We start from the raw sequence: 26,839 nt of genomic DNA on the forward strand, positions 1-26,839 counted from the left end.
TTGAAAACACTGACTATCAAAAGGTAAATAATAGCTGAATGGTGTTTCCCAAGGTGACATGCCAAGGGGCCCTTCTAAATCTAATTTACTCTCTGTTCTGAAGAACAGCTAGGAATACGTGCACAGGACTTGACCTCCCAACAATACCTCGTATGTTTGGTTTTGGCAATCTCCTAAACCTCTCTATAAATTTTCATTAGATTAAGTTATGTCTCAAGTATCAAGGCTGACAGAAGCTGGGCACCATGAATATTGCAGGATATGCTACTTCCTCCCTTCATACACAGGAAGCTAATATGCTCTTTTCCAAAGAAGGGGGATTAGTACTTTTCCAAAGGGAGGTTAGAAAAAAAAATGTGGATACAGCTTGTCCTTAGCAGGGGGAAAAATACATACACGCGCGTGCACACACACGCATCAAGAAAGGAATCAGGCAGCTGGTAGGTCACCTTGGGCAGACTGGTCTTTGTAGTGAGATCAGAATCAGCTCCATTTATAAGGCTACTTCTGGCACGAACGTGTTGCACCCAAAAACACACCACATGCTGTTTTAATTATGAAGAAATCTGGAAATCATATTCCAGGTTGTGTCAGCTTTCAGAAAGATCACCTACAAGGTGTTCAAAGCTGATAAATTCTGAAAGATGAAGACTGACGCAGGGAATGGGGAAAGAAAATAGGAAATTTTAGCCTTTGGATCAGATAAGCTTGCTGGTGCTAATACTCTCAAAGCCCACAAGACTAGCTGGAAATATGTCTTTTTGCTGCTTTAACCCTGATCAAAACTGCAGGGCACAGCTGCTTCACATCCTAGTAATCTATGTGGACTAACTGCATTTTGTTGGCACAGTATACTTTTAAAGGGTGTATTTATTGTTATGTAAGAGTCTGGGAATTTTGGTTCTCATTTTACTTTTCTTATAGGTCAGACTTAAATATTATAATTTTGGATCAGTTATGTGGAAAACAAACCTAAGCTGAGATCTACTGTGTAAGACTGATTCGTTTTACAAATGCTAGTAGGTACACCTTCCATTAGCTGACGCCTGCCTCGAATGCCCTTTTATTTATTTATTTATTTATTTATTTATTTTTAAAGATTTTATTTTTAAAGATTTTATTTATTTGACACAGAGAGAGCAAGAGCGAGCGAGCGAGAGAGCAAGCACAAGCAGGGGGAACGGCAGGTAGGGGAGAAGCAGGCTCCCCACTGAGCAAGGAGCCCAATGCGGGGCTTGATCCCAGAACCCTGGGATCATGACCTGAGCTGAAGGCATTCGATTAACCGACTGAGCCACCCAGGTGCCCCTCGAACGCCCTTTTAGGCCTGGAAAATACCTCACCATCAATCTCATTCATGTGTTATTGGTTTAATGTTTCTGTCCTGCTTTCTGCATGTCTTATGCTTGTCTACCTCTGTTAGTCTTCCCGAATCAATCCTTTTTTTCAAAGTTTTAATTTAAATTCCAGTTAATTAATATATAGTGTAATATTAGTTTCAGGTGTATAGTATCAACCAATTCTTGATGTATAGAAAGAGGTATAGAACTGGAATTCAGATACAAATGAATGCTAACTAGAGGCTATTTTGATGATGACAAGAGCCTATCAGTAGTATTAGGCTCTTTACGGCAATACGGGGGACCTCCAGGCTGATGGATGGGTCTGGCTGTCACTCTGGTTTCAGCCAGTTTCTTTTTTTTTTTAAGTTTTTATTTTAATTCCAGTTAGTTAACATACAGTGTTATATTAGTTCTGGGTATACAATATATATTGATTCAACACTTCCATACATCACCTGGTGCTCATCACAGCAAGTGCCCTCCTTAATCCACATCACTCATTTCACCCATCCCCCCACCCAGTCTCGTTTAGCCAGTTTCTGAACTAAGTATCAGCCAGACTCTGAATAAAGCATTGGTATTCATGTGTGCATTATTCATTCCACACGTGTGTATGAGTGTTTGCCATGCACTGGGTTCGAGGGATAGGTGCTGGGATGTATTAGAGAACAAAATCCCCTGCCCTCAAGGGACTAAAAGTCAGTGGAGAAGCAATCAACTCTTCATACAAATAATAATACAGTGGGAAAGAGTGATAAGAAGTGTGGAGAAAAGGTAGAGGACACTATAAAGCATAAATGGAGGGACTTGACCTCATTCTACATATGCTGAGAGTTGCAAAATAGCTTTAAAACAGACTATTTGATGATAGTGAAGAATTATTACTTTTTAAAGATACGATAGTCGAATTGTATGTTTTTTAATTTTTTAAAGGGTTCTTATCTTTCAGAGATATACTCTGAAATATTTACAGTGAAAAGATAGGACATCTTGGATTAGTTTCAAAACAACGTAGGGGTGGAGACTGGGAGTGGAGCCAAATTTTTCTTCTTGAAGCTGGGAGAACAGGTCCATAGGGTTCTCTCTCTGCTTCTCCCTCTTTTTATTTATGTTTGAAAAATTTCATAATAGGGCGCCTGGGTGGCTCAATTAAGCATCTGCCTCCAGCTCATGTCATGATCTCAGGGTCCTGGGATCAAGCCCCGCATTGGGCTCCCTGCTCAGCGGGGAGTCTGCTTCTCCCTCTCCCTCTACTGCTCCCCCTGCTTGCTCTCTCTCTCTCTCTTATAAATAAATAAACTCTTTAAAAAAAAAAGTTTCATAATAAAAAGTTAGAGACTCTTCAGCAGTACTAAATTGGATACTCACCAAATAGGAGTCATTTACTATCATTTACTACATGAAAGTAGAAAGCACCCTCTTTGCTGTGTTTTGCTATGCCCTGATTTTCTCAGGATTTCCATGTGTTTTTATTTCTTCCCCTCTTTTTTCATACTCTTGCTCACTTCCTGTCTTTCAACCACCTTATGGTCTTCTCTTTTACTTGGACTAAATTCTTCTCTGCAGTAATTAGCAGAGGTGTATGGTTTTCTTACTCCCTTCCCCATTTCTTCCCTTTCCTCTCCCACAGCCACTAAATTTAGTTGCCTTATTATCACAAATGCTCCTTGACTTCTTTCCCCTGCACGGTGGTGGTGAACAGAACCAGGTCTCTTACCCCTATTATGGAAATCAGAGAAGGGGTTGCATACTCGTACACAAGCACTTCTGAAAGGTCTTTCCGCCTCCCCACGAACTATGTGTGTCAAAGCACGCTATTTGTCCACTTGTGCAAAAACTGAGACCACTCTGAGCATGGCAACCTAGGAACTCAGTAGTCGGGGAGGGGAGAATGAGGCGTATCTCATGTTTGGGTTCTTTTCCTAAGTGGATGTTTCGTTGTTTATATGGAAGGTTGAGCAGTCTTTGAATCCTAACAAGATCTTTCATATAGCATTCCTCCCACCTTTTTTGGAGAAGGTGAAACTGCTTTTATTTCTAACAGTTATCTGTCCCCTAACTTCTTTGAGAGGAGGAAGAGAGGCAAGTCACCTATCTCCACGCAAGCCAATTCGGTCACAGTGAGGATAAATACATTGTTCCAGGGCTCCTGGGAAGTCAGCAGAATGGCTAGGAGGGACACTTTTGCCTTATTTACCTGCTGGGGACATGAGGCTCCTACTGCTCACAGGCTTTCCTGAGGGTGTGGCAGGAGGGGCCTGCATTCTTGTCCCTATTGTTCTGTGCTGTTTACTTGCAGGATGTGTAAGCACAGCGTGTAATGTAATACCAGATGTTCTACGTGGGAGGAACTTCATAACTCACACACACACACACACACACACACACACACACACACACACAAGCGTGCTTTTTTCTAACGGCACCCAGCCCCTTCCATTGAGCACAACAACGTAAAGCTGCCTCCCAAACCACTACCAATTCCCTCACTCCTAAAGGAGGTACTGCCGGTCCTTTGGTATTTTTGGCTTTTAGCTAAAGAACACATGTGGATGTCTAGTGAAAGCATCCTGTGGATTCTTATTTTTTAGATGGTTCCAATCAAAGTGGCCCAGATGGGTTCCGGATCATCTAAAAGCCACAGGCTCGCTGGCCTGGATTTCAAGGCCTCCACCCACTGACAGGGACTCCACATTCAACCTCCCTCCCCACCCACCCAGCTGGTACCCTTTCTCCTGGATGGGCAAGCTGGCTCTCTCCGCCACAGACACTGTGCTCATCCTGCTCATTTAGGTTTCCCCTCCTGGAAGATCCAAACCCTGGCTGAGCTCAGGCCCTACCTCACTGACTTATCCTTGTCTATACCAGCAGGAGGCATGGCCTCCGTACCATGACTGCAGCACTTAAGGAGTGTGTGTGAGTGTGTGAGTCTGAGTGTGCGTATGTGTGTTTACAGGTCCTGTCCCCACACCCATCTACAAGATTCCTGAGGGCAGGAAGGGAACACTGCCTAGAGTTTTCTAAATTCCCTTTGGGGCCTAGGAATGGATGTGGACGGAGTGATTTGAACTTTAATTTCTCTTAAGAGCAGTCTCTTTGGTTTTAGTTTCTAATGGGCTCAGTTCCTTTTTCTACTCAGGCACGTGTGATCAATGCATTGAACTGAGTGCATCAAGCAGAGAACGAGGCCTTATGTTCCCTGGGCTGTCTCTGCTGGGCAGGTGGGTGCTATGGGTCTCAGTTTGTGCTGCGCCAGGTGAGCCACTCACCGTTGCTGAAAGGCCTTCTGGCCCATCTCTCTGGCAGCTCTCTTCACCTCCTCGGGAACCGCGTCCTTCTCAGCCTCCGACACCTGGTACACGGGATGGCCCACGTCCAGCCGGTATGGACCTCCTTTGCCGCCCAGACCTGCGGTGTCTCTTCCTCCTGGAAGGAAACCGTGAAAATCCAGGTGGTAAGTCTGATCCAGGCCACAAGACAAAAGTCAGATCGTGGCTTGAAAGCCATCCCGTGAAGCATGTTAACTGTACCTAATTAGTAATTAAATATTCAAATGACCTTCTTCTGGAAACAAAGGGTACCCCCCTGTTTAGGTGCCTTTTCTCTTCTCCATCCGCCAAAGTTTACCCATATTCCAAGGGTCAGTCCAAATCCCAGGACACCTCATCTGATAACTCTAACCTCATAGGGATCACTCCTGGCCACTATTTACTACCCTTTAATATTTATTTTTTTCTTTTCTCACCAACCATATGATGGGTGGGATTATATCTTATATATTTTTATACCTTTGTACCTATAAGAGTGGCTTGAACTCCATGGATAACTTGGTACATATTTGTTAATTAAATGAGCAACACTCCTCGTCCCTCACATGTTACCTTATTTTTCCCTAAAATAAGAGAAAGACAGAGAGGATAGAGGATACAGTCAGCTTTGGGTACTGTCAGTTTCAGAACAGTTTTTCCAATATAAACCCAAGTCTGCATGCTTATAAGTGTACATTGTACAATACTGCGTAAACTGTTTATGTTGTAAATATAAATTAAATGCCTGGAAGACCAGGTGAGGACCTTGGCTAGCTAGAGAAAGCTTGCCTTATCTTCAAATTATTTTAAAATACTGTGTTGACCCCCAAAATACATATATTGGCTAGATTTGGCCCCTGGGCTACCAGTTTATTACCTCTGCTTTATAATGATTAAAATACTAGCAATCAGTTTCTTTCATTCATGCACACATAACTTGGGCACTTAGAAGAGAACTCAACATCGGAGAGAAAGTATCGTATCATATCATATCGTATACTAGTGTTATATAGCAGAGCATCGTACAGTTAAACTGGACTGAGGCTCATGACAATGCCAAGAAGTAAATCATATTAGTATCTCCATTTTACAGCTGAGGAGACTGAGACACAGAGACGTTCAGGAACTTCCTTCAAGGACACACACATAGTGTATGGGAACAGGATGCAAACTCACGCAGTCCAGTTTAACTGTACGATGCTCTGCTATATAACACTAGTATACGATATGAACAGTATCTGGTGCAAAATAAGAACTACCATGATTATTTAGACAACTTCCGGTCACAGAATGAGAATGAGGTCATTTCTAAGTTGCATAAAGTGGAAATTTTGAAAGCTTTTAGGCTTTGGTTAAATGATGTTACATTTATCTTTTCTCTCTTGGAGCCTTAATTGGTGTAATAAACTAAAAGTAAAACTCAGTATGCACTGCTTCCCTTACCAGGGTCCAGGCAGGTCACTTCCTTTTGGGAAATACCACGAGAACAACCTATTAATGATCATATGTTTACCCTTCGATTTGAGCACATCTGATTTTACTCTTATTTAGAAATTAGGGGTGGAAAATTCCTTCTTAGACGTGTGTGATTCCTGGCTCTCACTCAGGGACAGCCTGGAGGCAGACAGGACCAGGAACTGGACAATGACAATGAGCTCCAGAGGCAGAAAAGCTGTTTCTGTGACCCGATTCCCTTCCTATAGGAAGTTCTTCTTAGGCATGGGTGGGTCACAGATTCGAGTGGAACACTTCCTGGGTGCTGAGGTAACATCAGTCTTGGTGAAGAGGAAAGTACCCACAACTGTTCAGAGGCTGGTATGAGCGAGGCTCAGCATGAGTCACAGGAACCCTCGGGAAGGTTGCACCAGGGTGAAGAGGGCATGAGCGCGGAGCTCTTCATGGCCTCTGCTTCTGAGAGCCTTTAATTTGTACTACTTAGGGCGCCTGGGTGGCTCAGATGGTTAAGCATCTGCCTTTGGCTCAGGTCATGATCCCAGAGTCCTGGGATCGAGCCCCACATCCGGCTGCTGACTCAGCTGGGAGCCTGCTTCTCCCTCTCCCTCTCCCCCTGCTCGTGCTCTCTCTCTCTCTCCCTCTCTCTCTCTCTGTCTCAATGAATAAATAAAAAAAAAAATTTAATTTGTACTACTTAAATGAAAATGCTGGTCAGAGGTTCTAGACTTCAGGGCATAATCTTGAAGCTAATCCTGGACACCCTAAATCAGCTCCGAAGATATGGGAGAACACGCAAGGGAGGTGCTCTGATGATGAAAGAGGGATCAAGTGACTTGGGTCAGACTAAGTTCCACATAGAGAATTCTGAGGGAGAATGACAGACATAAAAAGAATTTGAAGTAAAAAAGATTCGATAGAAAAATAAAGGCCGAGGGAAACAAAAACATCGTCTTCAGTCTGGACAGAGGTGAGCTAGTAGATTCAAATGGAATAAAAAGTGAGAATCTCCGCTCCAGAGCAGTCCACCGCTGGGAAAAACCTGCATCTGGCCAACTCGTTCCACAATGCATTCCATATGGATTAAATCTTGCCGGCTTGACACTAATTTCAAGATCAAAGGACATTTCTAAAAATATGCTTTCTTTAAAGCTGATGCTTGGTGAATAAACAGAATAGGCAAGAAGTCTCCAGGCCTATTTGATAGCACATTGTCTCAGCACAGAAACCCATTTCCTCCCGCGGCTGTCAAGGCCAAGAGGCACACAGCGTCCTCGGGGAAGGTGAAGTACGGAGCTCCTGCCAGAGCAGCTCACGGCCGAGATACGATCAGACAGTGCCCACGCAGTCTGGCCCTATTCCTGCAGCCCAGCACATGTGTCTGCCCCAGCGGCCGCAGGAAAGAGGAACACAGCAGTCATGGGAACAATGCTCCTGTCAGGCAGCCAAGAGGAAGGAATGGACCAGAGCCATCAGTTCAAACTGCAGCCCACTCTCTTATCTCAAAACCCTGCATCCTCAACATACTCAGATGGGGAAGGCAAAGCCCATTTCTTTTCCAAGTCGGCTGGTCAAGAAAGAATTTACGATAGATTGCTGGCGTGATCCCAATTTAAAAGAAGGGCTTAACTTTTTTAACGAACACATTCTTCAGACCAGGTCGTGTGCTCAGCACTTTATAATCACAAGTTCATGTAATCCACACCACAACCTTGTCAGGCAGCTAATATTTTCCCCTTTTCCTGATGTGGCAATGCTGGGAGTGTCAGAACTGTCTTTGGTCCCAGGGTGGCAGAGTCTGTAGGACTCCAAATGCCAGTTTTTCCATGTCTTGACGTCATGCCGGGATGCAGGGCAAAAGTACAGAACAGCTGACTAACGGGGGAGGCAGAGAAGGCAAGTGGTCACTGAGCCTTCTCAGGGGGGTGTGTGGTTTCCGCAGGCTCGGGAAGTCTCGGGACGCTCGACCCAGGAGGATGCCCGTGCTACCAACCTGTTCCGCCAGCCCACGTATTGCCGCCCACATGGGGCATGTTGTCTGGGTCCTCCTTCCCGTGTTTGGGGGAGCTCACGTCTTCACCGCTGTCTCTGTTGATTGTAATCTACAAATGAAGAATTGAGACATTATCACTCTCTCATGACCAACACCAGAAACTGCAGGACAGAAAGAAGAATTCTTTTCTCCTAAATCCTTAAGGTATCTTATAACCTCAGGTCACAGGACACAACAGATGCTGTTAGTGTCTGGCAAAGAATTTTATCAGAGTTAACATCCATTTGGTTGGGAAGGAGACATTTAATTTTTAAAAAAATTCCTTAAAAAGAAAAGAAACTAGACTGAGTTACAGTTTCAGAATTTTCCTGGTGCAGAACCTGCCTCAAGCGTTTACACAAGGAACACCACCTACCAGAAGCAGGGAGAGTGGATCTCACCAGAGACCGACACTCTCTAAACGGTTTAAAAGGATCACTGCCCGGCTGTTCCAGCTGAGTAACAGCAGATATACATCTACCTATTTAATTTTTGAAGAAATCCCAGTCTTCTGAGAAATACTTTGTATAAAATATATGGAAAAGAAAAATAGAAAATGTATCTATGTATGCTTCAGTGACAAAATTATACACACAGACATGAAAGACTGCTTATTTATTTCCAGACCCTCTCTATTTTATTATGGTATTTTGTAGCTTTCCTAATTCAGCTTTATTTTAAAACTGGAGTTACTGTTCCTGCAATGGCAAACAGAATAAGCTGCATTTTAGCCCTCCTCTGTGAAAGCCTGTGGCTCACTGGTCCCCAATTTCATTCAGCACAGATTCACCAAAATGACTGGTAATCACCCAAGAATTCCAATCCTACTAAGTTAGTTCAGTAGATATCATTCCACAATAAAAAGAACTCAAAGCAGTCCCACTTTATGAATCCTATGAGCCGGCTGTCAAATGTGATGATTTTCAGGGCAGACCAGATCAAATATTCATTTATTTGTCCAGTAAGACTTATAGACGATGTACTGGGAGGACATCATACGAAGTACTACGGGGCCTACGAAAGCCATAGAGGATTGGTCACTGCTCTCTAACTGCTGAGGGTAGAGCAGGGCGCTTGCAGATGGACCAGAAGCCAGATGCCAGATCAGTTTTTAGAGCTGACCCACTCCTTGTTAGTGCCTGGACTTCATTCTGGATGTTGGATTAATGAAGGTAGGCAAGTAATTTGCAGTCTTTGCAAATAAAATGGCTATTAAGAATGAATTCAACATACAGACCAATATCCCTGATGAACATGGATGCAAAAATTCTCACCAAAATACTAGCCAATAGGATCCAACAGTACATTAAAAGGATTATTCACCATGACCAAGTGGGATTTATCCCTGGGCTGCAAGGTTGGTTCAACATCCGCAAATCAATCAACGTGATACAATACATTAACAAAAGAAAGAACAAGAATCATATGATCCTCTCAATAGATGCAGAAAAAGCATTTGACAAAGTACAGCATCCTTTCTTGATCAAAACTCTTCAGAGTATAGGCATAGAGGATACATACCTCAATATCATAAAAGCCATCTATGAAAAACCTACAGCGAATATCATTCTCAATGGGGAAAAACTGAGAGCTTTCCCCCTAAGGTCAGGAACGCGGCAGGGATGTCCACTATCACCACTGCTATTCAACATAGTATTAGAAGTCCTAGCCACAGCAATCAGACAACAAAAAGAAATAAAAGGCACCCAAATCGGCAAAGAAGAAGTCAAACTCTCACTCTTTGCAGATGATATGAAAACCCCAAAGACTCCACCCCAAAACTGCTAGAACTCATACAGGAATTCAGTCAAGTGGCAGGATATAAAATCAATGCACAGAAGTCAGTGGCATTCCTATACACCAACAACAAGACAGAAGAAAGAGAAATTAAGGCGTCGAACCCATTTACAATTGCACCCCAAACCATAAGATACCTAGGCATAAATCTAACCAAAGAGGCAAAGGATCTATACTCAGAAAACTATAAAACACTCATGAAAGAAATTGAGGAAGACACAAAGAAATGGAAAAACGTTCCATGCTCATGGATTGGAAGAACAAATATTGTGAAGATGTCAATGCTACCTAGAGCAATCTACACATTCAATGCAATCCCCATCAAAATACCATCCACTTTTTTCAAAGAAATGGAACAAATAATCCTAAAATTTGTATGGAACCAGGAAAGACCCCGAATAGCCAGAGGAATGTTGAAAAAGAAAAGCAAAGCTGGCGGCATCACAATTCCGGACTTCCAGCTCTATTACAAAGCTGTCATCATCAAGACAGTATGGTACTGGCACAAAAACAGACACATAGATCAATGGAACAGAATAGAGAGCCCAGAAATGGACCCTCAACTCTATGGTCAACTAATCTTTGACAAAGCAGGAAAGAATGTCTAATGGCGAAAAGACAGTCTCTTCAACAAATGGTGTTGGGAAAATTGGATAGCCACATGCAGAAGAATGAAACTGGACCATTTCCTTACACCACACACAAAAATAGACTCCAAATGGTTGAAAGACCTCAATGTGAGACAGGAGTCCATCAAAATCCTAAAGGAGAACACAGGCAGCAACCTCTTCGACCTCAGCCGTAGCAACTTCTTCCTAGAAACATCGCCAAAGGCAAGGGAAGCAAGGGCAAAAATGAACTATTGGGACTTCATCAAGATAAAAAGCTTTTGCAAAGCAAAGGAAACAGTCAACAAAACCAAAAGACAACCGACAGAATGGGAGAAGATATTTGCAAACGACATAGCAGATAAAGGGCTAGTATCCAAAATCTATAAAGAACTCATCAAACTCAACACCCAAAGAACAAAGAATCCAATCAAGAAATGGGCAGAAGACATGAACAGACATTTTCCCAAAGAAGACATCCAAATGGCCAACAGACACATGAAAAAGTGCTCAGTATCGCTCAGCATCAGGGAAATCCAAATCAAAACCTCAATGAGATACCACCTCACACCAGTCAGAATGGCTAAAATTAACAAGTCAGGAAATGACAGATGTTGGCGGGGATGCAGAGAGAGGGGAACCCTCCTACACTGTTGGTGGGAATGCAAGCTGGTGCAGCCACTCTGGAAAACAGTATGGAGGTTCCTCAAAAAGTTGAAAATAGAGCTACCATATGATCCAGCAATTGCACTCCTGGGTATTTACCCCAAAGATACAAAAGTAGGGACACGAAAGGCTACGTGCACCCCGATGTTTATAGCAGCAATGTCCACAATAGCCAAACTGTGGAAAGAGCCAAGATGTCCATCAACAGATGAATGGATAAAGAAGATGTGGTATATATATACAATGGAATATTATGCAGCCATCAAAAGGAATGAGATCTTGCCATTTGCAACGACGTGGATGGAACTGGAGGGTATTATGCTGAGTGAAATAAGTCAAACAGAGAAAGACATGTATCATATGACCTCACTGATATGAGGAATTCTTAATCTCAGGAAACAAACTGAGGGTTGCTGGAGTGGGGGGTGGGGTGGGAGGGATGGGGTGACTGGGTGATGGACACTGGGGAGGGTATGTGTTCTGGTAAGCGCTGTGAATTGTGCAAGACTGTTGAATCTCAGATCTGTACCTCTGAAACAAATAATGCAATATATGTTAAGAAAGAAAAAAAGAAGAAGAAGAATGTAGCAGGAGGGGAAGAATGAAGGGGGGGAAATCGGAGGGGGAGAAGAACCATGAGAGACGATGGACTCTGAAAAACAAACTGAGGGTTCTAGAGGGGAGGGGAGTGGGAGGATGGGTTAGCCTGGTGATGGGTATTGAGGAGGGCACGTTCTGCATGGAATACTGGGTGTTATGCACAAACAATGAATCATGGAACACTACATCTAAAACTAATGATGTAATGTATGGGGATTAACATAACAATAATAAAAAAAAAAAGAATGAATTCAACATAACTTCCCTTGTCTTTGTCCAGACTAGTTAATTTCAAATGTTGCAACATCATAAAGAGATTTCTGCCAATAGCTTTGGCAACATTAACATAGTTTTGGCCACAATTTTAGCATACTTTAAGAAAATTTAGCAACCAGGACATGACAATTGATATGAATTCCACACACATATTCATGCTCTAAAAATGGGTCAAAATAAATATTTTCTTTTTAAAATTAAGCTATGCAGAATAGCTAGAAACATTTAGAGAACAAATAAACATTTAAAAAAACTTTCCCAGAACTTGTCACCACTTTCTAACTTGTCCAGAGGTAATATAAGAGATAAGCAGTAAATTAAAATATGTATATTGGCTGTAAGAGTTCTAGACCAGCACTAACCAATAAAACTTTCTGTGCTGATGGAAATGTTTACATCTGTGGTGTCTAACATGGTAGCTATTTGTCCAATGTGGCTACTGAGTACTTGAGCACCTGAATTTTAAATTTTATTTAATTAAAATTAAAATTTAAATAACCACACGTGGGTAGTGGCTATTTCACTGGACAGCCCAGCACAAGGACAAGCTTGCCTCAGCCCAGCAGATACTGTTTGGAGCTCTCTGTAGCATCTTATAGATGTTCTCCATGAGAAATGAGAAAAACAAGGAACAATTAAGAACTGGGATAGGGTTTTATTCTGTTGCTAATTTAAGAAATTTATATAAAAGTTATAACTACAGTCTAACTGGTTTTTTTTTAAACAAATATAATGGAACTTACATATGGAGATACATTTACTATAATAAGAACATGAGCTTTTGAGGGGCGCCTGGGTGGCTCAGTCGTTAAGCGGCTGCCTTCGGCTCAGGTCATGATCCCAGCGTCCTGGGATCGAGCCCCACATCAGGCTCCCTGCTCAGCGGAAAGCCTGCTTCTCCCTCTCACAGTCCCCCTGCTTGTGTTCCCTCTCTTGCTGTGTCTCTGTCAAATAAATAAATAAAAGCTTTAAAATATATATATATAAGCTTTTTAAAAGATGCATTTATTATAATACTGTCACTGCTCAAAACACTTCTGGACTGCTTCTGGAAGGATCTACAGAGTCTGTGACAGATTCTTTAATATTTTTAATGGTGGCAACTATGTGTTAAAACAAAAGTTGATTTTTAATAAATAGCCAAAGGATAGAGTTGATTTCTGGTGTAAACTGTTTGCTAACTTGTTATGTACTCTTTAGCAAGTCAATTAACTTTTCTAGCCCTCAACTTTCTCATCAGGAACTAAAGGGGGTTGAACTAAATGATTTCTACTATTCCACCTAGTGTTGGGATGCTCTGATTCCAAATCTGGTAAATACGGTGATTAAGCTGGGGTTTTAGTCAAAACCAGGTACACTTATATAATAATGAGACTAGTTTGCTTAAAAGAGCTGTGACTCTTCTTTAGGCCAATTCTAAAAGATGAAGTTCCAAAAATGGTCTGAGCAATGACAGCATTATTGGAATAACTGTTCTGAGCATCATTCCTCACCTTGGGGTGTGCGTGGGCGTGTGTGCATGTGTGTGTGTGTATTCAGGTATGTTGTTTAAAAATAAATAAAAGAACTTCAGAAGAGAAATAGAAAGCGAATTCTTATGTGTCTAGTCACTTTATTTTAATCGAAAATTAGTTATCTTCTTTAGACATTTCCTACAATCCAGATATTCTGGTGTAAGAGAAGAGCCTTTTAAGAACAAATACTAAAAATGATGGCATAAGACAAAAGAAAAAGCCCCTCAAATTGGCCCTCTCAGTGACTTCTGAAATCATGCTCTTGGAGTTGCAAAGACAGCTATAATGGGCCAAGAGGGAGGCAGAAAATTGGCTATGAAACTTCTGGGCAGAAAGGAACTGGCATGTTCTCTGCCGCCTGTGTCTTCCCGGGCCATCTGCTGGGAAACGGCACTGCTCACATTGCCAACAGCAAGGCAGGCTTACACCAATCCCAAATGGGAGTCTAGAGGTGTTTCAAAATTGACAAATTCTTGACAAAAACAATCACCAGCCCAAACCTGATTTATTCCAGAGAAATATATACCACAAAATTCCAGGACACTTAAAAAAAAAAAAAAAAAAGGCATTTTGGGAAGTTTATCTAATTTTGTGTCATTTGATGAATGCCATTGTACTCACAGGAATATATTTCTCTAGTGCATCTGCCAAAGGGTTTTCGAAGGCATTTTTAGGGCATCTCCTACATGAACTGACAATGATTCATAAAAAGTACAAGGCAGGAAGTCTAAGACAGTGCAAGCTAGGACAAAAACTGAAACAGATACTAGGGCAGGCCTATCATTTGAGGAAGCTTGTTTCCTGGGGACAGACAGACATGAGCCACTGGTCATTCTGAAAGCTGATAAACCGCTGAATACTTTGAAGTATGTGTTGAGGATTTGGAATGCATTTCCTTTGAGGGCTGGTTTCACCTAGAAAGAACTTAAGTAAATCATTCCAATTCCTGAAATGGACACTACTGTATTCATTTAAATGGATCAAAATTTTCCCTAAGCCACAAATATCATGGACCCTTACAAAAATTGTTTAAGATTTATTTATTTATTTTAGGGAGGCAGGAGTAGAGGGAAAGAGAGTCTTAAGCCAATTGTGGGCTGTGTGAAGCCTGATAAGGGGTCGATCCCACGACCCTGAGATCACCACCTGGGCTGAAACCAAGAGCTGGACACATAACCGACTGTGCCACTCCAGATCCTTACAACTTTTGGTGCAAACTGATGCATGTGCTGAGACTTTTGATGTGTTTCTGATGGCTGACACAATCTACTTCCTTTTAGGTAAGTGTGCCGTAATCCTAAAAACCGTAGTCCCAGAAATCCTCTTACATATGAATTAAAATGGAAAAAACACGGAACTTGTAAAATATAACTCATAAAAATGTTCCGGAGTAAAGCAACCCAAAGTCAGAGCAGGGAAGGGACATGACTCACTAAAACCTTGTAATTCTGGGCAAGGCTCATATATTTTAGGCTCCTCCTCAAGTTCAGGATTTTTAAAAACCATCAGTAAAATGATATAAATAGCCAGAATATAATCCTGGAAGAAAAGTTAGCTCTTGGAGGTATGACTGGACAAGAGAGCTGATTCTCATTTTCCAGCTGGAGACTAGGTGTGGTGCAGCAGATATTTCTAGTTGCCTACCCAACATCCATGCCCTCCTCCTCCTCCTTCTTTTTGAAGATTTTATTTATTTGAGAGAGAGAGGGAGAGAGAGAGCACAAGCAGGGGGAGCAGCAGAGGGAGAGGGAGAAGCAGGCTTACCACTAAGCAGGGAGCCCAATGAGGGACTCAATCCCAGGACCCTGGGATCATGACCTGAGCTGAAGGCAGACATTTCACCGACTGAGCCACCCATGCACCCCTGCCTCTTTCTTCTTTCTAAACAGAAGTCAGATGAATCATTGTTGAGCGGAATTAAGCACAGCAATCCACTGCCCTCTGCCAGTGACTGGTATAGGGAAAGGGATGTGAGCTGAGATGGAACAGAAGGTCCATGAGGAGGTTTCTGGGAAACGTCTTCCTCCCAGGTAAGAGAAGAGCTTGCTTGCTGCTCTGGATGCACGGCCCTGCTCTCCCCTGCAACACATGAGCACTTGTTGCCTTGGGAAGCACGAGGCTGTGATGCAGAGAGAGGCAACCTACATCTAATAACCACGTGGCAATGAGACGAAGGTGGCAGAGGGAAGGATGGAGGAACTTATGTCCCCGATGGCACTGTGGAGCTGCTAAACCAGCCCTGGAGTCACTTAACTCTGATCTTCCACATAAGCAAATAATAAATGTCCGTATATTTTAAACTACTGTCAGTTGGGTTTTCTGCTACTTGGAGCCAATTGCATGCAAATTAACAAATTCATGTGTTGAAGGATGAATGACAGGCAGCAGGGCAGAAGCTATTGTCTTGACTTTTTGGAGGATGTCCTATTTCTAACAAGAAGACATTCTTTAAATTTTTTGACATCAAAATTGTCATAATAATAACAGCACAGAAATCCTATTTATTATGGTTGCCTACAATTTTCTTGATTGATTAGCAGCCAAATGAATGAATTTATTCGTTCTCTTATTCAAACATTTCTGTGTATGGTTATGGTACATCTGCTACTCACTGGGACACACAGACACATGGAACAGGATCTTTGCTTCTAGAAGGATACTATATAAAGGGGAACAAAGTCACAGTGTAGGGTGATAGAGGCCATAATAAGGTACTGAGCATACCTGCCTAAAACATATTACTCTCTGAGGTTACTCTTACTCATAGATTAGAAATTTCTTTCACAGATACAATGGAAGTCACATCAATATGTCCCTAGGGATGATGGTCTTTCATATGAAGACAGCTGGTTAAAAAAAAAAAAAAAAGCTGACTCTCACCCAGTTTTCATAAATAACATGTAGCTTCTATAATGAAATGCGTGACAAAAATACCTTTGTCCTTAGGTACCTCCTATGTGTTCCAATTTCAATTTCTGGCAAACCATCAAGTATGCAACTCATCTTCAGGTCTTCCCTGGCTGATGGCAACATCTGCTTTCAAATACTCAATGGCCTCCTGCCCTCTTTAATCCCTCTTCATTTTTACAAAGCAGGGAAGGATCTGATTTTTGATCACTAATATTAAAAAGTTACACTGTAGCTGATATTCATTCATGCTAAATCATCAACCCCAAAGGGCATTCACATTGTGTCTTTAACACTAACGGAGAAATCAGGTCTTTCCTTTGTTTGCAAGTCTAGGAATAAGCAAGCAGGCAGAGGTGGCAGCAGGAGCGGATGGGGTAGGGGATGGGGGGAGGGTGCCAGGTCTGTTCCCTGGTCCTGAAGACAAATGCCTGTTGGGGCGATTATCATATTACACGTAAGAAGCAGGTGGTCTATGGTGTGTCTTGTAGCAGCTCTTGCTGTGATGGAGTGGATGGACTCTTCTGGCATCAAAGAGGGTTCCTGTCCTTTCTCATGGGCTTCTTCACATCAACCAGGAGCCCCTCTCTCCTGATTTGGGCTGGACTCCTTTGCCCACCTCCCCAGACACAACCAAACTCTGTCTTACCCTCTTCTTTTCTGCTTCAATACTCCTAGTATGTGTATGTTGCTTCCTGGCACAAGCGATGTGCTTGGTAAGTATTTTTAAACATTTGAAATGGTAATCTAAAACACCTCCCTTCCTCTATCTGATACGCTGTTCTGGAACACATATCTATATACATCCTCTGTTATTTCTCTGAGTTTACAGTTTCTGACAAAGAACTTTCTCACTGAAATGACCCTCTTCATAAGTCTACTATTACGCAACAAAAACACCCCGCTTGATTAAAATGAAGGACACTTTGAAGATTTCACCGACTTGGGCTAAAAAGGGGGGCAAAGTATCAGTTTATTATTTTACTTTGCATTTTGTTATCTGATAGCAGTAGTTGGCACAGTGGTTTATACATATACCCTTAAACATCATCGATGCTTAATAAATATATTAAATAAATGTGTGGGAGACTGCTCGCAACAGAATCTGAGTTTAATCCTCTGTGTACAAACTTATCCACAACAGGGGCGCCTGGGCGGCTCAGTCGTTAAGCGTCTGCCTTCGGCTCAGGTCATGATCCCAGAGTCCTGGGATTGAGCCCCGCATCGGGCTCCCTGCTCCGCGGGAGGCCTGCTTCTCCCTCTCTCACTGTGTCTCTCTGTCAAATAAATAAATAAAATCTTTAAAAAAAAAAACAAAAAACTTATCCACAACAAGCGGTCAGCTGGGTGTCTGCTAGGACTCTTCCTTGGCTCTTTCCTATCAGCCCCTAATGGGGAACCAGCACAGCAGGGCCCAGTCGCTGGGCAGCAGATAAGCCGGCTCCTAACAGAGGCAGGGAACACATGGCCCTCGTGGCTCTGGGTGCTCTGGGTGTTCTTCCATCCTGACCCTGCTCCTCCCTCTGCTTGACTCTGATCCCTGCAAGGCCTCAGCTCCATTTCTGGCTGCATCTTTCAACTGGGCCTGGGAGGACTCCCTCCGGTGGCCTCCGAGTCTGTGGGCAGTGGCCTCCTTGCTCTCTGACCCAGCTAGAGCTCTTTGAATGGCTGTCCAAAATCAAATTACAAGGCTGCAGAATCCGTCCAGAACAACCTCTTACTTTCCTTAGAGTATTTATTCTTCTCTTTCTTCTACTTCGATTCAAACAGAAACAAAAGGCGAAGGAGACTTTTGGAAAACATGAGACTATGGAAGAGAGAGGACGGGCTCAAGAGGATGTTTCATGGGATAAGAGGCTAAAATTACAAACAAATCTTTAAGGGAAACCAAATGTTATCATCGTGTGTAGGTGAGTGTCAAAAACACATGTTAAGAAACCACAAATAATTGGCATGGTGACAGTTGACTGGCATGGAAACACTCCCCTCCTGCTGCCACTTGCGAGCACATTCTACGGCGTTCCCCCAGAAACAGCTGCTAATTAAATTCAGACTGCGGAGGTGGGGCAAACCAGCAGGTCTTGATATATTCTACCCTTTCTATTTTTGCCTCTTTAATTTTCAGGAGCCCTCAAAAGGTTCACATTCAACAACACTAGTGTCAATCGAAGCCTGGCCATCCGGCTTCCATAGTCAAGGAAAAGATCAGCAATGCATGATTACCTCAACTATAGCAAAGCGTGTGCAGATGCTTCGGTTTTGGTCTGTATGAGGTGGCCCTGGTGAGAGATAGCTACTGCCATGTACTTTGATCATTATTGCCGCTAAACGATCTCTTGTGACGTTTCCTGGCCAGGTGATTTCAGTCGTAGACTCAACTTTTGTGTTCTAAGACATAAAACCTATTTGGCAATTTTTAAAGCTGTCGTGCTTTCCGTGTCAACAGAATTCTCTGAGGTGTTGTGTAGCTAAGGAAAAGGAAGGATGGGTAGAAAAGCCATCCATACCATGAGAGTGGGCAGAAGCAACAGAGGCTTTTAATATGACCCAGGTTCTAAAAGTTCTTGGAAGCACTGATCGCAACCCCACGCAAATGCACTTAACATAGGAATTCTCTGAAAATAGGAACGCTAAGTGCATCGGTGCTGGACAGGTCCTTACGGCATACTTCCTAGGGAGTATCACACACTGGCAACTGGTTCCCCATTTTCTGTGTTTTCGCTGACGTCACATTCCGCCGCTGGCTATCCTTTCTTCCAGTTATCCTTCATACAATGATTGGTTCATCATCTCAGGCCATAATCATGTTTATAACGTATTGCCTACTGATGTTTAACCTGTGCTTCCTTAACCATTTCCCCAGGCACATGGAGTTCTTGTAGAACCTGTGTTGTAACATCCAGCAGCATGGTCTTCCTAAACAGGACCAGTGTTCTCACACACTTCTGACAGCCACTATGGGTCAAAAGTAGTAATCAGAGAATGCATAGTAATGGCATAAAGAGAAGCCAGAGAGAAATAAGCTAGATGCACTGCATACACACACACCTTAGGATAGAGCGGTGCGTTGCTCATTAGCTGAGCACTTCTGGTTTGGTGCTCCCAGGCTCACGGTATGAGGGAGTGCTCCCGGCTGCTGCACTGGCTCAGATGGGCTGAGAGTGTACGTGGGCACAATATGCATGTTTAGTGACTGTGATGTACACTTTTATTATAGTACTTTTACATATGTGTATACACATACACACACATGTTTAAAAGAAAACATTTCTTTAAGTGATAAATAGCATTGCAGTGAATCCGTGAACCCCTAATGAAACCGTGAAACCAAGGGGACATGCTGGAATATGTGGCCAGATAGGCACACTGGTATGGGTTCTATGCTGCGAACATCCAGAGGGCAGGGCTAGGTCATAGCATCTTTGTGTCACCTTCAGCACCTGGCACAGCCTCTACGGTCATTTCAAAGCTGCAGGATGGCTCCACAAGATATTCTTGTGGTATACATGCCACACGAGTATCTAAAAACCTGATAATCGCTCTCCTGGGACTTAAAGAGGCAGGTTGCAAAGCAGGAACTTTGGGGTAGGAGAAAAGAATACTACTGGATCTTGCTTTTTGTGAAACATTCTTCTAACTTTACTTGTGCCTACTATGTGAGCAACGGATTAAGACCACTAAACACCAATGGGTAAAACTTTCTAATGAAATTTGGGCATAGTTATATGATGCAAATTATGTTATGTATCATGGATACTGAGCTACATAGTAATTAGATACAAACAAATGATTCCTAATAATGACTATAATTAATTAGGGGCTTATATAATCAAACACAAGTGAGTTTGTCATCTTCTCCTTTGTGTTAGTTTTCCATTTTTTTTCAACGGTTTCCATTTACACCCCGAAACTCATACTCCCCCAAAGACAAAAGGATGCCATCCCAGCAAGTTCCCTCTGTGCTTGCCTCCCGAGGTTCCCTCTCTCCCTGCACCTTGCTCTGTGGCCTGGATCTGAGGATTCTCCCAGCAGCTCCAATTCTTGTGAAGCCTGGAGGTCAAGGGCAGGAGGCAGCATGGACTCGGGGCATGAAGTTGTGTATGTTTCTAGGAGTGCCGCGACAGGGTCATGGGCAATAAAGGGGATCGTCCAGGAGGGAGAGGAGAGAGCACACTCCAAAGAGACTCTAACCCAGGGCCTCGGGGCTGACCTGGGGTGAGTGGGGGGGCAGCCAATCCTTCCTCTGTGCCCTCCCGGGGCTGGTACTGTCTTCTATTCATGACAGTAATTCTTCATGATACTTAGGAATGTTTTCTTGTCGGTCTCCTTCATCATTGTATTCCCGGTCCCCATGCAGCGTGCCGTTCTATGTGCGGTTATGCGAGGTCGCTTAACAGAACCCTGGCTTTAAGAAGTGTATTTATACCCTGCTTTTGACTTACTTTAACAGGGTTTAATGTCATTTTTCGGGGATGAGTCAGTTTAATGTAGAGAGTAAGTTTAATGTTGAGGCATGTGTAAGAGAGATGTGATATGAAGGAAGGTGCCTGCAAGGAGGTGAGCGGTGTCTGAGGGGATGGGGGTACACCGCCGGGGGAGCGTGGGCTCAGAGCTGAACTGAGATTTCAGCCCCGTGGGGCTCCAAACTCACTCTGTGATACTCGGCAAGTCATTTTAACCTTTTGGGCCTTAGTCTTCTCGTCTTCAAAATGAAAAACCAGATGAAATTCTTTCTAGCTCTATGTTCTTTACTTGGGCCCTTATCTACATTTATCTCGGTTCTAGTTTATGAGAAATACAAGCTGTCACCAGGGATCAATTTGACTAAAACCAGAGTTAAGTGTAAAGAATATTTTGATAGAGTCACATAAACACTTGGCTTTTCTTCAGATGGGTTCACTAAGATTTTTAAATTAAAAAAAAAAATGTTTTTTGAGAGGCAGCTTGATGTCATGGAAAAACCATTTTACTGGGAATTAGAAGGCTGGCTTTTGACCCTGGTTCTGGCACTAAATGGCAAAATGGTTCTGGCTAAAGTTACTTATTTTCTCTTAGCTTTCTTCACCCAGAAAATGAGGAGGTGACTGGCAGAAATGTAATTCAAGTGCATTACGTGGTTATTCTGGTTGATAACATTTTACAGAGTATAATATGGAACCTGAATGCTGGTCTAACCAAAATTCCAGCACAAATTTGTGGCGGGGGTGGGGGGTGGGGGAAGGAGTGTGCATCACACACCAGGGATAGGGAGGTACGGACTGTGCCTCATGGAGTAGGGATGGGAAAGTGTAAGGGTGCCACACTTGAACTCCCATGGTTGAAGGGAAGAGATAATACTTAAAATGGAAAATCAAGAAGAAACAGAAACATGTAATTGAGAGATAATGGGGGCAAAAAAATAAATCAGCAAAAGGAGTTGAAAGTGTTTGTCTCTGAATTATTTTTCATAACAAGTCTTTTGAAATTTTTTTAAAAAGATTTATTTATTTGAGAGAGAGTGAGCGAGTGAGCAAGGGATGGGGGGGGCGGGCAGAGGGAGAGGGAGAGACAGTCCCAGGCAGACTCCATGTTGAGTGTGGAGCCGGACACAGGGCTTGATCTCACGACCCTAAGATCACCACCTAAGCCAAACCAAGAGTCGGACACTTAACTGACTGCACCACCGTGGTGCCCCACGAGTCTTTTGAATTTAATTTTAAAACCATATATAACTTAGATGTACCTTCAATTGCCTCCCTTTCATCCTTTCCTGTCAGACTGCCTCCCTGCCTGTAGTAGTTTTCAGCAAGCACAGACCATCAGTGGGCCCTCCTCTAGATGCTAAGGATACAAAGACTCCTGACTCAGTCCTGTGCCCTGGGGAGTTTTCACCGGCATGTAGGAGGAGGTGGGTCTGTTCTTATTAATCAGTGCAGAGAGTGGGTGGAGTGCCATGCCAGGGGTAAGCACAGTGTGTCAGTGGAATATACTGAAAGGGCTCCTGAGGCTGGGGGTCAGGACAACTATTGGGGAAAGTTTCCTGGAAGAGGTAATGCCCACGAAGAATCTTGAGGGAAGCGTAAGAGTTGTTCAGTACAGGAGGCTGGAGGCTGGAGATTTCAGGCAGAAAGAACAGCAGTTGGGGTGCTGAATTGAAAAGAAGGGGGTTAAGTGATAGTTGGCATGGGGAGCCCTTTGTCTGTGCTCACACAGCTCTTGCTACAGCACCCAGGAAAATCTACCCACATAATACATATTCACTGAGGCTTGTGATGATGAAACACCTCATCCTAGAGCCCAGCCATGCTGCCAAATCTAAGTAGAATAAACTAATCACTGGCCCATCTGGAAGAGCTACATTCTGGTAGCTTCCATTTTATTTTGGAAGCACAGGACTAGAATATTGTCTGAGAATACGGGAGAGAGTAGCTTGAAGTTTGAGGAAAGTAGAGGCTGTATGAAAGTCACTCTGGAGATAGGCTGAAAAGACTTTTTTTTTTTTAATCTCAAAAGAATTTTAAAATTTCCAAACATGTTCCTTTAAATGGAAGTTTTGTGGAGTATAACCATCTGTTTGGAGATTAAGTATTAGATATGTTGGTTGTGGAAAAAAAGATAAGGAGGCTGGATTAGTGAAATCTACAGCTTTAATTTGGACAAACTGCAAGCATCTGGCCAGGAAGACAGCCATCCTGCAAACGCTACCTTCTAGAAGTTGTTCCTGAATTTCCCCAACAAAGGATGCTTTTATTCCTCCGGGCTCCCGCAGTACTCCTTCTCCACACTGTCCTCTGTGCCCTAACAGTCTGACAACCCATGTATGCCTGTCCACCTGCTGACCTCTTTGGGCACCGTATGGGCAAAAGGCCACAGCCCATAGCTTAACTGTACAGTGTGTCTTTCAATACATGTTTGCAACCTCTGAAATGGTTATGTAATCAAGAGGAAATGTTATCTGAGTTCTACAAATTGGCCTGATGTTGAGGCAGACTCTCATGGCATAACGTGAGGTATCTCTGTAAGAACAAAGGATTTCCAGAAACAGCAACATAACAAATGGGCGGGCCACGGCTTGGAAGCGATGTGCTCTTTACGTGGGTCATGTCGCCGCTCTATTTTACAATTTCAAGAGTCCGAGGTAGTCTAGCAAAGAAAATTCAAGGAAATGAAACAACTCCCTCCCCCTACTCCTATTCTTCTAAGATACAAAAGACAGATAATTATCTAAATTGTTTCTCAATATGAACAAAATGGAGACGTGACCTTTGAGTCTGTGACAAAGTCTATTCACGTCAGTGTTTTTAGCAGAAGCAAAGCCATGTCCAGGCTTAGAGAATGCGCACAGGAGCCAACTTTTGCTCTCCCTCATGTTACACAGACCATAAATAAATAGGCACAGTTTAACAGGCGGCCAGACCCACATGGCTTATACTCACCTTTGGGGAGTGATACAATTCTCCTGCCGGTAGATTTACATAAACTAAGATGCAGTGAATTTTTTAAGGATACTCCCTTTGCTCAATAAACCTGAATGTTTTAAACTTGAAAGATGGCTTGACTACGAGGGAAAAATAAATCAATCTGGCAAGAAAAAGCAATCATTCAAAGTGTTGGTAGATTAACTGAAACACAGAAGAGATCAAATTCAGTGATTTAAAAATCATATGCTTGCTAGCTAAAATCTCCATTTCTAGTTTTCTGCCTATTTTAAAGCACACTAGAGGAACTTTAGCTAGTTATCTGGCTACTTCATGCTAAAACTGGACCTTCTGTCTTGTTTATATTCAAAACAGAAGGTAGACTGTATTTCAGGGTCTGACGCTTCTTACAGATTTATCTATTGGTTGGTGGCAGTTATTATCAGATCATAAGTTAGTTAATATAGTTGATCATTCTGATGATGATGACAATCTTGGATTTTTGGGGAAAGTGACATTTCTAATTTATTGAAGCAAAGTATCCAAAGAGTTAATTGCTTTATTCTGTTTAAAAAGAAAAAGACATAAGTTGACTATACTGGAATTAAAATAAAAAACTTGATTACAAAACAAGATAAAAACACGAGAAAACCACAAAAACAAAAAGGACAAGATAAACAAGAACAGGTTGGAGGAAGCAGTAGGGGAATGGGTCTGAGAAGTCCTCCTATCCAGTCCCGATCTCTGATAACCACTGGGTTTATCAGCAACTTGCGAATACTGAATAGCACGTACACGCTGTTCTCAAGAACCCTCATTCTTTCCTCCGAGTTACATGTGCATATTTTAAAAGACTTTCAAACACCAGCTTGAATGAAGACAAAGGATAAGAAGGAATAGCAGGGGAGTTATGTTGTTTGTGGACAAGATAAGGATAAAAGGTGAGGGGCACTTTCTGGGGGAAAGTACACACCAGAGTGTACAAGTAGAGTAAGAATTATAGTCCTTTCAGAAAAAACGTAATCTTAAATATTTGTAAAACAAAACCAATTCAAACTAAAATATTAATTCTATGATGAACAATTAGGTTTCAAAGCATTTAGAAATTACAGGTTTTTGAGAGAATTACAATGCCAAAGTCAGGTAGATTATTTCACTTTGAAATCTCTTTAGAAATTTAATGTTTGGGGGACCTGGTTAGGGTCATGCATAGAAGGTCAAGTTTGTCTGGAATTCCGAATCCCTTTATGTGCACTGGCTCAGCTTTTGTGAAAAGAGTTATTATAACATCTATTTACTGGCGAGGGGCCAGTAATGCTGTGGTGCTGATTCTTAGTTTTAAGATGGCTGTTATGCTCTCTTAGTACTAAAAGAAAGCAATTTCCATCAATCTTGGGAGATTCTGACCATGGGAATGATGTCTCCCCTGGCAACTCCAGGATCTTAGGTCGTATTCATACTGTGTGGTGTTCTAGAATGCATTATAGGTTTATAATGCCAAGAAGACTTTTATTTAAAAACTCCATAAGTGGGAGGAGTGGGCAAAATCTTTTCTTGGTATGCAAATATGTTTTATATGATCATATGTTCTGGGTTTATATTTCCAAAATACCAGAGGAATCCTACAAAACTGCATTCTAAATAAAATAAAACAAATGGAAATAGAATGCCTAATAACCAGTTTATCATATGTCCTGCTGTGCTAGGACAGTCCCCAATTAACGCCTGTTGTCCCAGGGTAATTATTAATGGCACCATTTCAGTCTCGTAAGTGGAATTATACAATCATCCTATAATAACTGAGCATTGTACCTGTAACCGAGCCCCTTGGAGGAGTTTATTACTCCACCTGGGTATTGAATTAAACTCTGTTTCTGGGCAGCAATTGCCAAGGGCAATACTGGGTTACACCCACCTTGCCATCTGATAGAAGAACGCGTACACGTTTGTCTATATTTGTCTATAAAAATCTGTTTATTCCATGTCCATATTAATAGCAATTTTGTTGAATGCAGAAGTTCTTGAATTTTGAAATAAAAAATTTGAAGTTTTGAAATTGTCTTCAAAATTCAGGTAAGTTTTCGTGTATGTTTCTTCCAGTGCCTCTTTACGAAAAGTTAACAGACGAATTTCAGCCTTTTGAGGTAATTCTATAGGCTCTGGACTAAGGTGGTCTGACAGCTCTGGCCACTTAGCCCCAGATGCCACTCAGCCTCAGGTCAGTCCTGCTGTGGGTCCCCTCTCTTTTTGCACTTTACATCTTAACTGACCTTCTGACTTTTCCCTTGGGAACAAGCCCCTACCCTGAATCCCTTTTCTTGTAACCAGGTCCCAATTCGGTTTCCTACTGCATGATTCTATGCTTTAGTTCCCCGCTGTGTCCTTTCTCTGGAGTTTTAGGGATCTCTCCGCTTGATCCTGAACTTTCCTCCCTGGGCTCCCTGCCGTTGCCAGGCATCACACTCCTGATTCTCTCCTTCGCTTGTGTTCCTGACAGTAAGGCTAGACATTCAGGACTTCTCATCTTTGAATAGCTGGCACCTGGTACAGGGCCTGGAGCATAGGAGATTCTCCACAAACAGCTGTTAAGTGAATGAGGGATGAGTGAACCCTGCAGCTTTCTTCTCATTGACTGGAGCTGGGTTTCCTTCCAAGTACCACTTCCACCCTGGCTCTTCTCACTGTTGACAGGGCTCAGGGAGCGAATGTTGTGTGCATGTATTACTGTTGGGTGAGACAAGACAGGCATGGAGTTTAAAGAATGCTGGGGCTTCCGTAGTTGGCGTGTCCCTCACTGGGCAGCCGCTGTCTCAGCTGAGGGAGTGTGAGTGGGGCTGGAGTTCACACGACGCTCGTGTCACTAGCACCAGGCACGGGAGGGCAGGCTAGAGAAAGAGGCTTTTTTTCCCCCCCTAACTGGTTTGTCCAGAGAGGGCCCC

The 26,839-nt window shown here is 42.7% G+C and overlaps 1 protein-coding gene across 4 annotated transcripts in view; it reads right to left on the bottom strand.

The window, feature by feature from the left end:
* The window catches only part of VWA8 (von Willebrand factor A domain containing 8), a 348,163-nt gene that overhangs the window by 39,486 nt on the left and 281,838 nt on the right, over positions 1 to 26,839 (bottom strand). For all 4 annotated transcript variants that reach the window (XM_032402933.1, XM_032402932.1, XM_032402934.1 and 1 more), the window contains 2 exons: positions 8,097 to 8,205; positions 4,613 to 4,769 (listed from right to left, as the gene is read on the bottom strand). In XM_032402933.1, the coding sequence (XP_032258824.1) occupies positions 4,613 to 4,769; positions 8,097 to 8,205 (266 nt within the window). The remainder of the gene's footprint in view (positions 1 to 4,612; positions 4,770 to 8,096; positions 8,206 to 26,839) is intronic.

Source organism: Phoca vitulina, unplaced genomic scaffold, assembly GCF_004348235.1.
Source record: "Phoca vitulina isolate PV1807 unplaced genomic scaffold, GSC_HSeal_1.0 scaffold5, whole genome shotgun sequence".
NCBI classification, from domain to species: Eukaryota; Metazoa; Chordata; class Mammalia; order Carnivora; family Phocidae; genus Phoca; species Phoca vitulina.